At 49.7% G+C, this 14,782-nt stretch overlaps 1 protein-coding gene across 2 annotated transcripts in view; it reads right to left on the bottom strand.

The window, feature by feature from the left end:
- CCNB1IP1 (cyclin B1 interacting protein 1) overlaps positions 1–14,782 on the bottom strand; it is a 160,474-nt gene that overhangs the window by 79,054 nt on the left and 66,638 nt on the right. For both annotated transcript variants that reach the window (XM_068136437.2, XM_068136431.2), the window contains exon 2: positions 12,755–13,055. In XM_068136437.2, coding sequence (XP_067992538.2) covers positions 12,755–13,051 — 297 coding nt within the window. In that variant the 5' untranslated portion in view covers positions 13,052–13,055. The remainder of the gene's footprint in view (positions 1–12,754; positions 13,056–14,782) is intronic.

Here is a 14,782-nt window from a genome sequence, read left to right as displayed (position 1 = left end):
AGTCGTTTCAGTAGTTTCTCAGAGTTCGAGTTCTCGTACCCATTCCGTTTCAGTTCTTCAACATAGAGCAAGCGCAAGGAAGATAGCCGTAGGTTCTCATTCTGCTGGACAACATGAGTTTGAATGTGCTCCAGTACCGAGACGAGTGCCTTGTTGTGGGCGGCCGACATGCGAGCATGCTCGGTATTAATTGCTCTTTCGGCTCTACGAATCCCACACTCGTAGTTAGCGAACGCTGTGCGGAAAGCTCTCAAGCATGATGGATGGTGTTTGGTCTCAACAGCAAAGAGGTCTTTGTTTTTCACCGGTCGATGAAGTCGAACTAGATCCATTTTCTCGGCCCGTGATTCGATTTGCTCCCATGCATTTTCTTTGTTCTTCCAAGATGAGAAGACTTCCACTCGCTCAATTTTGCGATCACCATCTTTGATCCCTACTTTGTCACAGAAAATGCACTCTGGTGGGAAGATGGGTCCAGCGGAACCCGCTGAAGACAATTTACGAGGGGAGTGATGCCATTGCGAGGTTGATGCTTCTGGTTCTGTATCACCTCCCAGATGATTGAGGTTGCCAGTAAAGTGCTGATAACACTGACGGTGACACCCAACACTTTCCAGATCATCGGGGAGAGTTGTAGGAATCTGGTCGCACACTGATTGCATACGATATGGGGACTCATGTGATTGATGGAGACGTTGGTCCCGGATCTTATGAAGTTGCTGTAGTTTTTCACTTGCAGTTCCTTTGATTTTACTGAGGGGTGTATAACTATCATGATCAGACGTGGATAGCACATGAAGGATGCATGTAGGCGGGGAGTGTTTGGGGGCTGCAGGATCTGTGCTCTGGTTACGTTTTCTGTTGGGCATGATGGCTTAATGTCCACTTCTATCACCACTGCTTATCTGGAATGGGAAAGAGAATGGGAAAGAGAAGTTACATTGGTGAAAGTATTGCCCTTAAAAAAAACAATGAAAAAACTCTCTGTCAACTTATCTGTAATATTGGCTGAGATACAGCTAAAAATCAAATTTTTGGTAATGTCGACACTTTAGAATTTACATATTTACATGCCAAGGACACGCATAGTTACTTCAGGAATGGTCTTTTAATGATCATTGACCCTCAAAACATGGGTCTAGACACCTTACTTGTGTAGTTATGTGCAATATTAGCCGATATATGCCAAAAAATTGATTTTTCGGTAATGGCGGCACTAATTTGCATACTAGTACGCCACGGACACATGTGGTCACTTCAAGAATAGTTTTATTATAATCTTTGACCCTCAAAACATGGGTCTAGACACCTTATTTGTTCTGTTATCTGCAGTAATGGCTGAGATATAGGTAATGGCGGCCTAATTTGCATAAAAATGATACGTGGGACATTTTTACAATTTGTTAACATAGCTCATCGTTTTCTACGCATTTTACTGATCTAGAGACGTCGATTAGAAGTTGATTTCCGGGGGGTGCACGATACCAATTTCTTCCCACTAAACCAAAAGGCAAACAAGCGTTACGCCTAGGTCCCCCGTCGGGGAAGTAATGTGAGTTGACAAAGTGGAACACGCAGAAAACATGCTATGATATGATATTTCGCTCACAAGGGTCAAACATACATGGAGGCGGCCATCCTGGATTTTGAAGTGGCGACCCAATTTTCAATAGCATTCTTCCTTATGCCTAGATACACCCACACACCAGAAGGTACTTCGCTTATTTTTCAAGATATTTCGCTCACAAGGTTCAGACATATATATGGTGGCGGCCATCCTGGATTTTGACGTGGCGACCCACTTTACAATAGCGGTCTTCCTTATGCCGAGATACACCCACACACCAAATTAGAAGTTGGTACTTCGCTTATCTTTCAAGATATTCATCTCACAAGATTCAGACATACATGGCGGCGGCCATCTTGGATTTTGACGTGGCGACCCAATTTTAAACAGCGTTCTTGATTGTGCCTAGATACACCCACACACCAGATTAGAAGTTGGTACTTCGCTTATTTACCTTCGCAAAAGCGGAAGGTTATGTTTTGATCGCTGTGTATTTATTTGTATGTCTGTGTGTGTGTATGTTAATCGCATAACTCAAAAATTATTCAACCGAATTGCATGAAATTTGGTGGGATGATTGGTTATTATACGGGACACATTTGATTAGATTTTGGGAAACAGATTTGCTCAAATTCTGACTATTTTTAACTCGATCGTATTTCACTCAAAGTTATGAGCGACTGAAGAAGAAGATGTCCATCCAGGACGTCATCACTATAACGCGATCTCCCGCGATCATTTCAACCTCAAAAAAAATTATAATTGCAGATTTGACAATAGATGAGGCATATTAACAAACGAATGAAACAGATTTGCTCAAATTCTGACTATTTTTAACTCGATCGTATTTCACTCAAAGTTATGCGCGACTGAAGAAGAAGATGTCCATCCAGGACGTCATCTATCTATCTATCTATAATTCCAGTAATCTCTGTCTGTACGTTTGTACGTTTGTACGTTTGTCTGTGACCGCTGTTTCTCGACAACCACGGGTCCGATATACTTTTAACTTGCCAGGTATATTGCTGGGGACCCGAGGATGTGCCTTTTCAAGGTTTCATATTAATCGGACAATTACTTACCGAGCTATGTCCAAAAAACGATTCAACCAATCAGAGAGCAGCGAACGATCGCGTGTGCCGAACGTGGCGGGCACACTCTGCCTCGGATGGCACATTTGAGAGCGTATTCATTTATTTCACGTTTGCAAACTATGTTGGCGTTAAACTATGTTTTACAACTAATAAAAACGAATTTGCGAAACGAATTTGCGATTCATTCGCTTTCCTGCGCGTTTGTGCACGCGATGGCGATTTCTTTACCAAACTCCGGAAGCCGTTCGCTTTGGACCAAACCATTGCATGTAAATAGAGGGGGGGGATTGTCACCACTCGCAAGCCGTTCGCTTTGGACCAAACCATTTCATGTAAATAGAGGGGGGGGGATATAATTTTAGATATAGATATAGTACGGGCAATGCCCTAGTAATCTATAATTCCAGTAATCTCTGTACGTTTGTACGTTTGTACGTTTGTCTGTCTGTGACCGCTGTTTCTCGACAACCACGGGTCCGATATACTTTTAACTTGCCAGGTATATTGCTGGGGACCCGAGGATGTGCCTTTTCAAGGTTTCATATTAATCGGACAATTACTTACCGAGCTATGTACAAAAAACGATTCAACCAATCAGAGAGCAGCGAACGATCGCGTGTGCCGGCGTTGCGAATGGACCAAACCATTCCATGTAAATAGAGGGGGGGGGGGTTCTGTGGTCGTTGCGAATGGACGAAACCATTTCATGTAAATAGAGGGGGGGGGGGGATTGTCACTGTACTCGCAAGCCGTTCGCCGTTCGCTTTGGCGTTGCGAATGGACCAAACCATTTCATGTAAATAGAGGGGGGGGATATAATTTTAGATAGATATATAGTACGGGCATATATATAGTACGGGCATGCCCTAGTCACTATAACGCAATCTCCCGCGATCATTTCAACCTCAAAAATTTTATTTTGGCAACAAAAGTAGCTGCGGCGAAGGTATGCGCTCTACCGAGTGCCCGTTCTAGTTTTCAAGATATTTCGCTCACAAGGTTCAGACATATATATGGTGGCGGCCATCTTGGATTTTGACGTGGCGACCCAATTTTCAATAGCGTTCGTCCTTATGCCGAGATACACCCACACACTGGATTAGAAGTTGGTACTTCGCTTATTTTTCAAGATATGCAGGTTACAAGGTTCAGACATACATGGCATCAGACATACATGGCGGCGGCCATCTTGGATTTTGACGTGGCGACCCAATTTTAAACAGCGTTCTTGCTTGCGCCTAGATACACCCACACACCAGATTAGACGTTGGTACTTCGCTTATTGTTCGAGATATTTCGCTCACAAGTTTCAGACATATATATGGTGGCGGCCATCTTGGATTTTGACGTGGCGACCCAATTTTCAATAGCGTTCTTCCTTATGCCGAGATACACCCACACACCAAATTAGAAGTTGGTACTTTGCTTATTTTTCAAGATATTCATCTCACAAGGTTCAGACATACATGGCGGCGGCCATCTTGGATTTTGACGTGGCGACCCAATAGATACACCCACACACCAGATTAGAAGTTGGTGCTTCGCTTATTTTTCAAGATATGCAGGTTACAAGGTTCAGACATACATGGCATCAGACATACATGGCGGCGGCCATCTTGGATTTTGACGTGGCGACCCAATTTTAAACAGCGTTCTTCGTTATGGCGAGATACACCCACACACCAAATTAGAAGTTGGTACTTCGCTTATTTTTCAAGATATTCATCTCACAAGGTTCGAACATACATCGCAGTGGCCATCTTGGATTTTGACGTGGCGACCCAATAGATACACCCACACACCAGATTAGACGTTGGTACTTCGCTTATTGTTCGAGATATTTCGCTCACAAGTTTCAGACATATATATGGTGGCGGCCATCTTGGATTTTGACGTGGCGACCCAATTTTCAATAGCGTTCGTCCTTATGCCGAGATACACCAACACACTGGATTAGAAGTTTGTACTTCGCTTATTTTTCAAGATATGCAGGTTACAAGGTTCAGACATACATGGCATCAGACATACATGGCGGCGGCCATCTTGGATTTTGACGTGGCGACCCAATTTTAAACAGCGTTCTTGCTTGTGCCTAGATACACCCACACACCAGATTAGAAGTTGGTACTTCGCTTATTTTTCAAGATATTTCGCTCACAAGGTTCAGACATATATATGGTGGTGGCCATCTTGGATTTTGACGTGGCGACCCAATTTTCAATAGCGTTTTTTTTTTTTTTTTTTTTTTTGTATACTGAATCGAGGCTCGTGAAAGAGCTAACATTTATTTCACAAACAAATCAACCAGACAAACAAAATATATAAAAGGAGGGAGCGGAAGACAAGATGGGGAGAGAAGGGGAAGCACACAACCACAACATTTGAGAGCAGGGAGAAGTGTGGGAGGGAGAGTGCTTGGGGGCAGGAGGCGTGGGAAGGGGAGGGGGGGGGGCTGAAAGTTTGATCTGCTATACAGCGTTCTTCCTTATGCCTAGATGCACCCACACACCAGATTAGAAGTTGGTACCTAGCTTATTTTTCAGGATATGCAGGTTACAAGGTTCAGACATACATGGCATCAGACATACATGGCGGCGGCCATCTTGGATTTTGACGTGGGTTGCACCCACACACCAAATTCGAATGCGGTCCTTCGCTTACGCATGCACGCATGCACGCACGCACGCCCGCACTCACGCACGGACGGACGGACGGACGGACACACGGACGGAGGGGAAAGCCATAGTCCCCCTTTCGCTCCGCTGAGCGACGGGGGACAATTACCTCTGTGCTATTCTGTCAGAATATGGACCAGATAAGACTTCTTGTAACAGCATAAAAGTATTATGCATTTTGAATTGAGACCACATTGAAAGCAAAGCAACATAAACTAGAAAGCATCACAAAGTGTAAAGCCTGTCTGCATCCGCTTTGTACTCAAACTAAGCTTGACAAAAACAATGGCTAAAACAAGAAAGAGCAATCAGAGATTACAAACCCTCGCCAGGATGTTTTTCGTGGTTTTTAAGGCTTTTGTGTTAAAACAAATATGGCGGCCGAACCACGTGACCGATGACGTCATCAATATATATTTTTCTCCACCAATTTATCCGTGGATGATGCTCAAGAAATTTCATCTTGATTGGATAAATATTTGTACTTGTCGAATTATGACGTCATAATGGAGACAACCATGACATCATTAACAGATGTTATTCCACATGGAGAGTTCTTTACAATGAGCCATGTCTCAATTTTTTCTATGCAGCGCTTTTGAGATATAGAGGTGCAACGTTTTTCGGATTTTCCAAGATGGCGCCCATACCACATGACCTATGACGTCATAATTGTTTTAAAATTCTACAGGTGGAGGTGCACCTATGGTGAAAATTTCCTGTCAATGGACCAACAGTTGCAGAGAAAATCATATTTATTCTGTGTGGCCAAACAAAGAAACAAACAGACAGACAGACAAACAGACTCAAATGCAATACCCTCCTCTGGCGAGGGTAAAAAGGACATTTTATTATTTATTTTTATGCCTCCGCCCGCGAAGGCGGCCCGAAGCATTATGTTTTCGGGTTGTCCGTCCGTCCGTGGGCTAAACCTCGTTTTTCTCAGCAACCACATGTCCAAACTAGCAGACGAAACTTTCAGCGTAGGAGTGACACCCATGCAGAATGTTTTTTATGATAAATTTGACATCATAGGTCACGTGGCATAGCAGCCATCTTGGATTAAATGCAAATAATTAAAAAAGTATTTCTCAGAAACCGCTGAATGGAAAAATTTGAAACTTGGCACATTGTCAAGTACTTACAATGGGGAACCAAAGCATGATAATGATGACATCATAGGTGAAGTGGTATACCAGTCAAAAATGTTTTAATCTAATTCCTTATCCTAAAAATCTGAAATTGCATGCACATGATCTGTGACCCATTTGTATTAAACTATTAAATTTATGACATCAAAGGTAATATTGTTTTGCAGCCATATTGGATTTAAAATAAAACCTTAACAAAGCAACTTGTCCCAAACCACCCAAACCACCATCATTGACTAGGCCTGGCGATTAATAGATTATTGTGGCGGACACAATGGCTCGATTATCCCTGGTGTTGGGCTAGCGGCTAGGGTGCCGGCTTAGGATCCAAGGATCCTGGGTTCGAATCCCGGTCGATCGCTGAATTAACGCCAGGGGGGTTGACTCAGCCTGTCATCCTTCCGAGGTCGGCTAATTGAGTACCAGTTCACTGGTAATTCCCTGTTTGTCGTTAAAGGCGGCAAAAAGGGTTGGCGTCAGGAAGGGCATCCGGCCGTAAAACATTGCTTCAAATAGGGGACCGAAAAACAACAACAACCACGGTTCCCGAAAAAGGCCAACCCCCACTTTGCGGGGAAAAATGGCCTCTAAAGGTGGTTATTTTTTTATTTTTTTTACACAATGGCTCGCTGGCGCGGTGACGTCATTCCGCGCACCAAGAGGGTGTCGGCCACGCCCGAGGGGTAGGCGTGGCCTCGGGATATACACAGGGCTCGCAGCCCCGAGCAAGTTAGTGCTACAGTTTGAGCTTTACAATAAAGACTCTTTTGACCCTACGCGTTGTGGCTTACCTTCCTTGGCAAACAAGTTGCGTGCGTAGCACCACGCTACACTGGTGACCCCTTTTGGTTCAGCCGTCGCTGACCACAGAACGCGCCATGGCCAGCAACGCGGTCGTGGTAAAGCTCCCTGAGTTTTGGGAAGCACAGGCCGAGGTATGGTTCGTGCAGGCCGAAGCACAGTTCCAACTTCGAGGAATAACGGCGGACGAGACGCGTTACTATCACGTGATCGCCGCCCTCGGGCCCGGCACGGCCGCCCGAGTCGTGTCCATCCTGCGGCACCCACCGGCGGAGCACAAGTACACGGCGCTCAAACGTCTCCTCATCGCCACGTTCGGCCTCACGGAGTTCGAACGGGCGGACCGCCTCCTGGACCTTCCCGAACTCGGCGACACACGACCATCGGTACGGATAGACTACATGCTGTCGTTGCTGGGTGACAAAGCCCCGGATTTTTTATTCCGGGCACTTTTTCTACGCCAGCTACCGGCACAGGTACGCCTCGCGTTAGCCGGTTCCAACATAGGGGAACCCCGCGCTCTGGCCGTCGAGGCCGACAAGTTTTTCGCGGCTTGTGACACGCGGGCGAGCGTCAGTGCGGCCGTCGAGGATCCCGAGGCTGATGCGCATGCACACCTCGTGGATCCCGAGGCTGATGCGCATGCACACCTCGTGGCCGCCGCCACGCCCCGCCCACCACCACTGCAGCGGCCTCCGCCGCTCCCGCCGCAAGCCTGGTGCCGTTTCCACGCCAGGTTCGGCCACAAGACTAAGAAGTGTTGCCCGCCGTGCTCGTTTGGCAAGTCGGGAAACGACCGAGCCGACGCTCGGTAGCGGCCCTGAGCGTCGGCAATTCCGGCAGCCTCTTATTCTTTACGGACACCTTGTCTGGGCACCGCTTCCTCTGCGACACAGGAGCGCAGGTAAGCGTCATCCCAGCCCACGCGTCCGACAAGCGAACCACGGGCCGGGGCCCCGCGTTGCTTGCAGCCAACGGTACACCCATATGCACATTCGGGAAGCGCTGCCTCTCCCTGCGGTTTGGAAGGCAGCGCTTTCAATGGTCGTTCGTAACCGCCAGCGTGCCCATGGCATTGCTCGGTGCGGACCTCCTATGTGCAAATGGGTTGTTGGTGGACGTGAAGCACAGAAGGCTCGTCCAGGCCGAAACCTTTAGCTCGCTCGCTTGTTCGCTGAGCAGCTCGTTGAGCGGCTCACTGAGCGGCTCACCGAGAGGCTTGCTAAACGGTTCCGTCCCGGCGAGTTTGGTTTGTACGCTTCCGGCAGCGGATGACTTTACCCGCCTCCTCGCCAGTTTCCCGGCCCTCACGCGGCCCACCTTCTCGACGGTGGCCGTCAAGCACGGGGTGGAGCATCACATCCCCACCGTCGGGCCACCGGTCTACGCCCGGGCACGCCGCCTCGAGCCGACGAAGCTCGCTGTGGCGAAAGCGGAGTTCGCTACGCTGGAGCGGCTGGGCATCGTGCGGCGCTCCAAGAGCGCTTGGGCATCGCTGCTGCACATCGTGCCGAAGCCTGGCGGGGGATGGCGGCCATGCGGGGACTACCGCCACCTCAACGATGCTACCACCCTCAACCGCTACCCGGTCCCTCACATCCAGGACTTTTCCGCCCGGTTGGCGAAAATGTCCCTCTTTTCCAAGGTGGACCTCATCCGCGGCTACCACCAGGTCCCCGTCAGGCCGGAGGACATACCGAAGACGGCCGTCATTACACCATTCGGCCTCTTCGAGTTTCTGCGGATGCCCTTCGGGTTGAAGAATGCGGCTCAGGCGTTCCAGCGGCTGATGGACAGCGTCTTCCACGACTTGGATTTCATTTACGTCTACCTGGACGACATCCTCGTCGCAAGCGCGTCCCGTGAGGAGCACCTCCGCCATCTCCGCACGCTCTTCGAACGCCTGGGCCAGCATGGCCTGATCATCAACCCCGCCAAGTGCCGGTTCGGCGTCGCCGAAATCGACTTTTTGGGGCACCGCGTCACCAGGCACGGGGCCATCCCCTTGCCGGCCAAGGTTGAGGCGGTCAGTGGGTTTCCGCGCCCCCACACGATCAAGGGGCTCCAGGAGTTCCTGGGAATGGTGAACTTTTATCACCGGTTCCTGCCCCGCATCGCCCAGCTCCTGCGCCCCCTGCACGAGGCCCTCTGAGGGAAGCCGGGCAAAGGTGACGTTGCTTGGACCGAGCCGATGGACGCGGCGTTCGCGGGCGCGAAGCTCGCCTTGGCTAACGCCACCATGCTCGCGCACCCGGCACCCGATGCACCGATCGCCCTCACCACCGACGCGTCGGACTACGCGATGGGCACGGTGCACGAGCAATGGGGGAAGGGAGCTTGGCAGCTGCTGGCGTTTTTCAGCCGGCAGCTCCGCCCGCACGAACGGCGGTACAGTACCTTCGACGGCGAGCTCCTCGGGCTTCACCTGGCGGTCCGGCATTTCCGCCATCTGCTCGAGGGCCATTCGTTCACGGCCTTCATCGACCACAAGCCCCTGGTCTTCGCGATGGCCCAGGTCGCCGAGCCGTGGTCGGCCCGGCAGCAGCGTCACCTCTCGGCCGTGTCCGAGTACACGACGGACATCCGGCACGTCGCGGGGAAGGACAACCCGGTGGCGGATTGCCTTTCCCGGCCCGTCGCCCACGCGGTCCACCTCGGGATCGACTATGCCCGGATGGCGGCGGACCAGACCGCCAACCCCGACGTCGAGGTCTTGCGGACCCCCGTCACGGGCCTCCGCGTCACCGAGGTGCCGTTCGACGGCGCGGGCACGGCCCTCTTGTGCGACGTCTCCCTCGGCCGGCCTCGCCCCATCATGCCCGCGGGCTAGCGCCGGGTTTTTGACGCCATCCACGGCCTGTCCCACCCGGGCATGAAGGCCTCCCAGAGGCTGGTCGCCGACAAGTTCGTCTGGCATGGCCTCCGGAAGATCGTCCGCGATTGGACCAGGACGTGCCTCGCGTGCTAGCGCGCGAAGGTGCACCGCCACACCCAGGCCCCGTTGGCCCCGTTTACTGTGCCCGAACGTCGGTTCGACCACGTTCACGTGGACTTGGTGGGACCTCTGCCCCTCTCGCGGGGTTTCACCCACGTCCTCACCATGGTGGACCGCACCACCCGGTGGCCGGAGGCCGTGCCTGTGGCGGCGACGACGGCGGCGGACATCGCGCACACGTTCATCGCCACCTGGGTTGCCCGGTTCGGCGCCCCCTCGGACATCTCGTCCGACCGCGGCCCCCAGTTCACCTCGGAGCTCTGGGGGGCGGTCGCGCGGGGGCTCGGCGTCCAGCTGCACCGCACCACGGCCTACCACCCCCAGGCCAACGGCCTGTGCGAGCGCTTCCATCGCTCCTTAAAGGCCGCGCTCCGGGCCACCCTCCGTGACGGCGGCTGGGTCGACAGGCTCCCCTGGGTCCTGCTGGGCCTCAGGACGGCGCCCAAGGACGACCTGCGCACATCCGCGGCGGAGTTGGTCTTCGGACAACCGCTGCGGGTGCCGGGCGAGTTCCTCCCCGACTCCACGGCACCATGGTCCGCGGCGCAGCAGCGCTCCGCACTGCAGGAGACCGCCCAGAGGTTCGCCCCGGTGCCGACGGCGCACCACGGGTGCCCGCCAACGCACGTCGCCCCGGAGCTTCGCACGGCGGAGTACGTGTTCGTCCGCCACGACGCCCACCGGACACCGCTGCGGCCCCCGTACGACGGGCCCTTCCGCGTGCTGGAGACCAGGAGACCATTTCACCCTGGACATCGGCGGTACTCCTGACCGCGTTTCCGTGGACCGCCTCAAGCCGGCCCACCTCGACGTGGACCACCCCCCGCCAGTGGCTCGGCCCCCGCGTCGGGCGGACCCCCGGCCACGCCGGCACGCCACCACCCTGCACCCATCCCAGATGCTGCCAGCGGCATCCCAGACGCCGCCAGCCGCCAGAGGGCGCTTCGGCCGGGTCATCCGTTTGCCCCGCAAACTGACCCTTCAGGTGCGCGGGAATTCTGGGGGGGGGGGCGCGTGTGGCGGACACGATGGCTTGCTGGCGCGGTGACATCATTCCGCGCACCAAGAGGGTGTCGGCCACGCCCGAGGGGTAGGCGTGGCCTCGGGATATACACGGGGCTCGCAGCCCCGAGCAAGTTAGTGCTACAGTTTGAGCTATACAATAAAGACTCTTTTGACCCTACGCGTTGTGGCTTACCTTCCTTGGCAAACAAGTTGCGTGCGTAGCACCACGCTACATTATCAAGAAAACATCATTGGTCACATGGTGTGGTAGCCATATTGGATTGAAGGGAAATATTAAATAATTATATCTCTGAAACCGCTTACCCTATCGATGCGAATTTTTACAAACAACATCTAGCACCATTGCTGCATATCGTTTTAAAATGATGATGTCGTAGGTCACGTGGTTTGGCAGCCATCTTGGATAGAAAAACAAACCTTATCCAATCAATACGAAACTTCACAAACGTGATCCCCTACCCATGCATATGCAGAGTGTACATTTTTAAGGTCATATGTCATGTGGTATGTCAGCCATATTAGCTTGAAAGCCGATATTTAAAAAAAATCCCTTCTCTGAAACTGCTTCACCAATCGATGTGAAATCTGTCATGGCTGATGAAAATGTGATACTTGAAAACAGCTGAAAGGATTTAAATCAAACTTGTTTCTTTTCAGGACAGTGAACGATGACATCTACCCGTTGTGGGACTATGTGGAGGCATATTGGCGACACAGTCGCATTGTTCTAGTTCTCCATTTTCGCATACTAAAAGCTTTGTTGAAAATTTAATGACAAACACTCAAATGGTAAATGAAGAAAAACGAAAGTGATTACAAAGCCGGACCGTCTCGAGCTGCGCAATGAACGGGCTAACGAGGCCTATTTGTACTTATTGTGACTTTGCCCTTTGACATTTTGACTCTATTTTTAATTATTTTCTCCATGTTCTTATGATAATGGTTTGTTAAAAATTTGATTATAAACGCTCAAATGCTAAAAAAAAGTTTTGGCCTGCAAAGACACACTGACAAACACAATTGTAAAACCCCATCTCCTGCTGCGTGGCAGACAGGCAAATGAGGGCGCTTCTGGAATTTTTGATATGAACTCATTGCAGCAAGTAGTACGGTGGAGCCAAAACTACATCTGAAGGTCACAAGGTTCCAAAGTATACCATCCATAATATAGCCAAAGCAAAATGTTCACCCTTGTTTTACCATTAATTGTTCATGGTTTGTGGTTGAGCATTGTATATAAACCATGTGTAGGACAGCAATATTAGCCAACTTTTACTAAATTACAAGGGGGCATTAATGGACAACTTATAAAATAATACAATATATGTGAATGAGGACATGGGAACACAGAATTATGAGCAAGAGGCTTCCATGGGAACCTCAAACAGGCCACGAGTGTGAATGTAGGTAGAATTACTCTGCAATATTTAAATTGTCGGAGACACCTGGTAAGTCCAGAAGGCTAGTGCCCGTGAGCAGATCTCCATAATAACGTCGGGCCGCAGACCAGCCAGTACCATGGCTTTGTATTCATCTGTGGGACTTATGTCCATGCGGATTATATCGAACTTTCCAGCAAGAATTGTGCCACAGGCGGGGCACTTCATTGCTTTGTGGAACTCTCGAGAACCATCCTCGTCACAGAAGATGTGGGAACAGGACGTGACCCAGGCGGAGCCACTAAGTCGTGCACGGCACCGGACCATGTTACACAGCAGAAGGTCTTCGTCGCATACAGCCATGGTGCTGTGTAATCAGAAAATTGTCATCAGTGGAAACACAGAGTACATTTGATAACTGCTCATTATTCTGGAATCACATGCTTGCAATAATACAATCATCTGAACATTTGTAACGAGCTCAAATATTTGAGATTTCATTTACAGAAATTGGCTTTACCACAGGAGCAGTTAGCAAGCACAGCTCTTACTTTAGACATGTAAACTTTCCATCTTTACCATTATAAATATTTATCTCTCCCCTCTCCCTACTTCACCCACTAGACGAGACAGAATAATAATTTTTTTTAAGTCTCAATGTTACACATACATACACACACATATATACAGTCACGTGAAAAAGTAAGTACACCCCATGTAAAGTTTTGACTTTTTCAACATATTTCAACATACAGCTATTTGATCTTCATTTCAACAATATTGATAGATAAAGGTGATATAATATAACAAATATCATGAAACATTTACATTTTGCAGTCCATTGTATAATTTAAATAAACATAAATGCAAATTTCGCATGTGGAAAAAGTAAGTTCTTGGGGACGAGTAAAAAAAGTAAAGTTCACTTCCGTTGAACTTGGGGACGACTAAGAAGAAGACCTTTGTTGGTCGAAAGCTTGTCAAAAATTAAAGATCGAAGTCCTGAAGCTTCGTCCGCATCTGATTTATTCTCCCGATTTTATATACTAGGACGTGCCCGTACGTGGGTGCCCGTACGTGCGTGCAAAAAAACATGCGTGCAAACAACAACAACAACAAAAAACTTTGAAACCACGTGGCAGTAACGACCACAGAACCCCCCCCCCCCCTCTATTTACATGAAATGGTTTGGTCCATTCGCAACGACCACAGAACCCCCCCCCCCCCCTCTATTTACATGAAATGGTTTGGTCCATTCGCAAAGCCAAAAAGAACGGCTTGCGTTACTTTTACTAATAGCTCGGTAACTACTTCTCCGATTAATATGAAACCTTGAAAAGGCACATCCTCGGGTCCCCAGCAATATACCTGGCAAGTTTCAAGTATATCGGACCGGTAGTTGTCGAGAAACAGCGGTCACAGACAAACACACACACACACACACAGACACACAGAGATTACTGGAATTATAGATACTAGGGCATGCCCGTACTATATATATATCTAAAATTATATCCCCCCCCTCTATTTACATGAAATGGTTTGGTCCATTCGCAAAGCCAAAGCGAACGGCTTGCGAGTACGGTGGCAATCCCCCCCCTCTATTTACATGAAATGGTTTGGTCCATTCGCAAAGCCAAAGCGAACGGCTTGCGAGTACGGTGACAATCCCCCCCCCTCTATTTACATGAAATGGTTTGGTCCAAAGCAAACGGCTTGCGAGTACGGTGACAATCCCCCCCCTCTATTTACATGAAATGGTTTGGTCCAAAGCGAACGGCTTGCGGAGTTTGGTAAAGAAATCGCCATAGCTCGGTAACTACTTCTCCGATTAATATGAAACCTTGAAAAGGCACATCCTCGGGTCCCCAGCAATATACCTGGCAAGTTTAAAGTATATCGGACCCGTGGTTGTCGAGAAACAGCGGTCACAGACACACAGACAAACACACACACACACAGAGATTACTGGAATTATAGATACTGGGGCATGCCCGTACTATATATATATATCTAAAATTATATCCCCCCCCCCCCCCTCTATTTACATGAAATGGTTTGGTCCAAAGCGAACGGCTTGCGAGTACGGTGACA

Source organism: Myxine glutinosa, chromosome 1 (assembly GCF_964187855.1).
Source record: "Myxine glutinosa chromosome 1, kmMyxGlut1.1, whole genome shotgun sequence".
In the NCBI taxonomy this organism is placed as follows: domain Eukaryota; kingdom Metazoa; phylum Chordata; class Myxini; order Myxiniformes; family Myxinidae; genus Myxine; species Myxine glutinosa.
The sequence above is the reverse complement of the archived record's forward strand: the minus strand, read 5'-3'. Positions and strand labels throughout refer to the sequence as shown.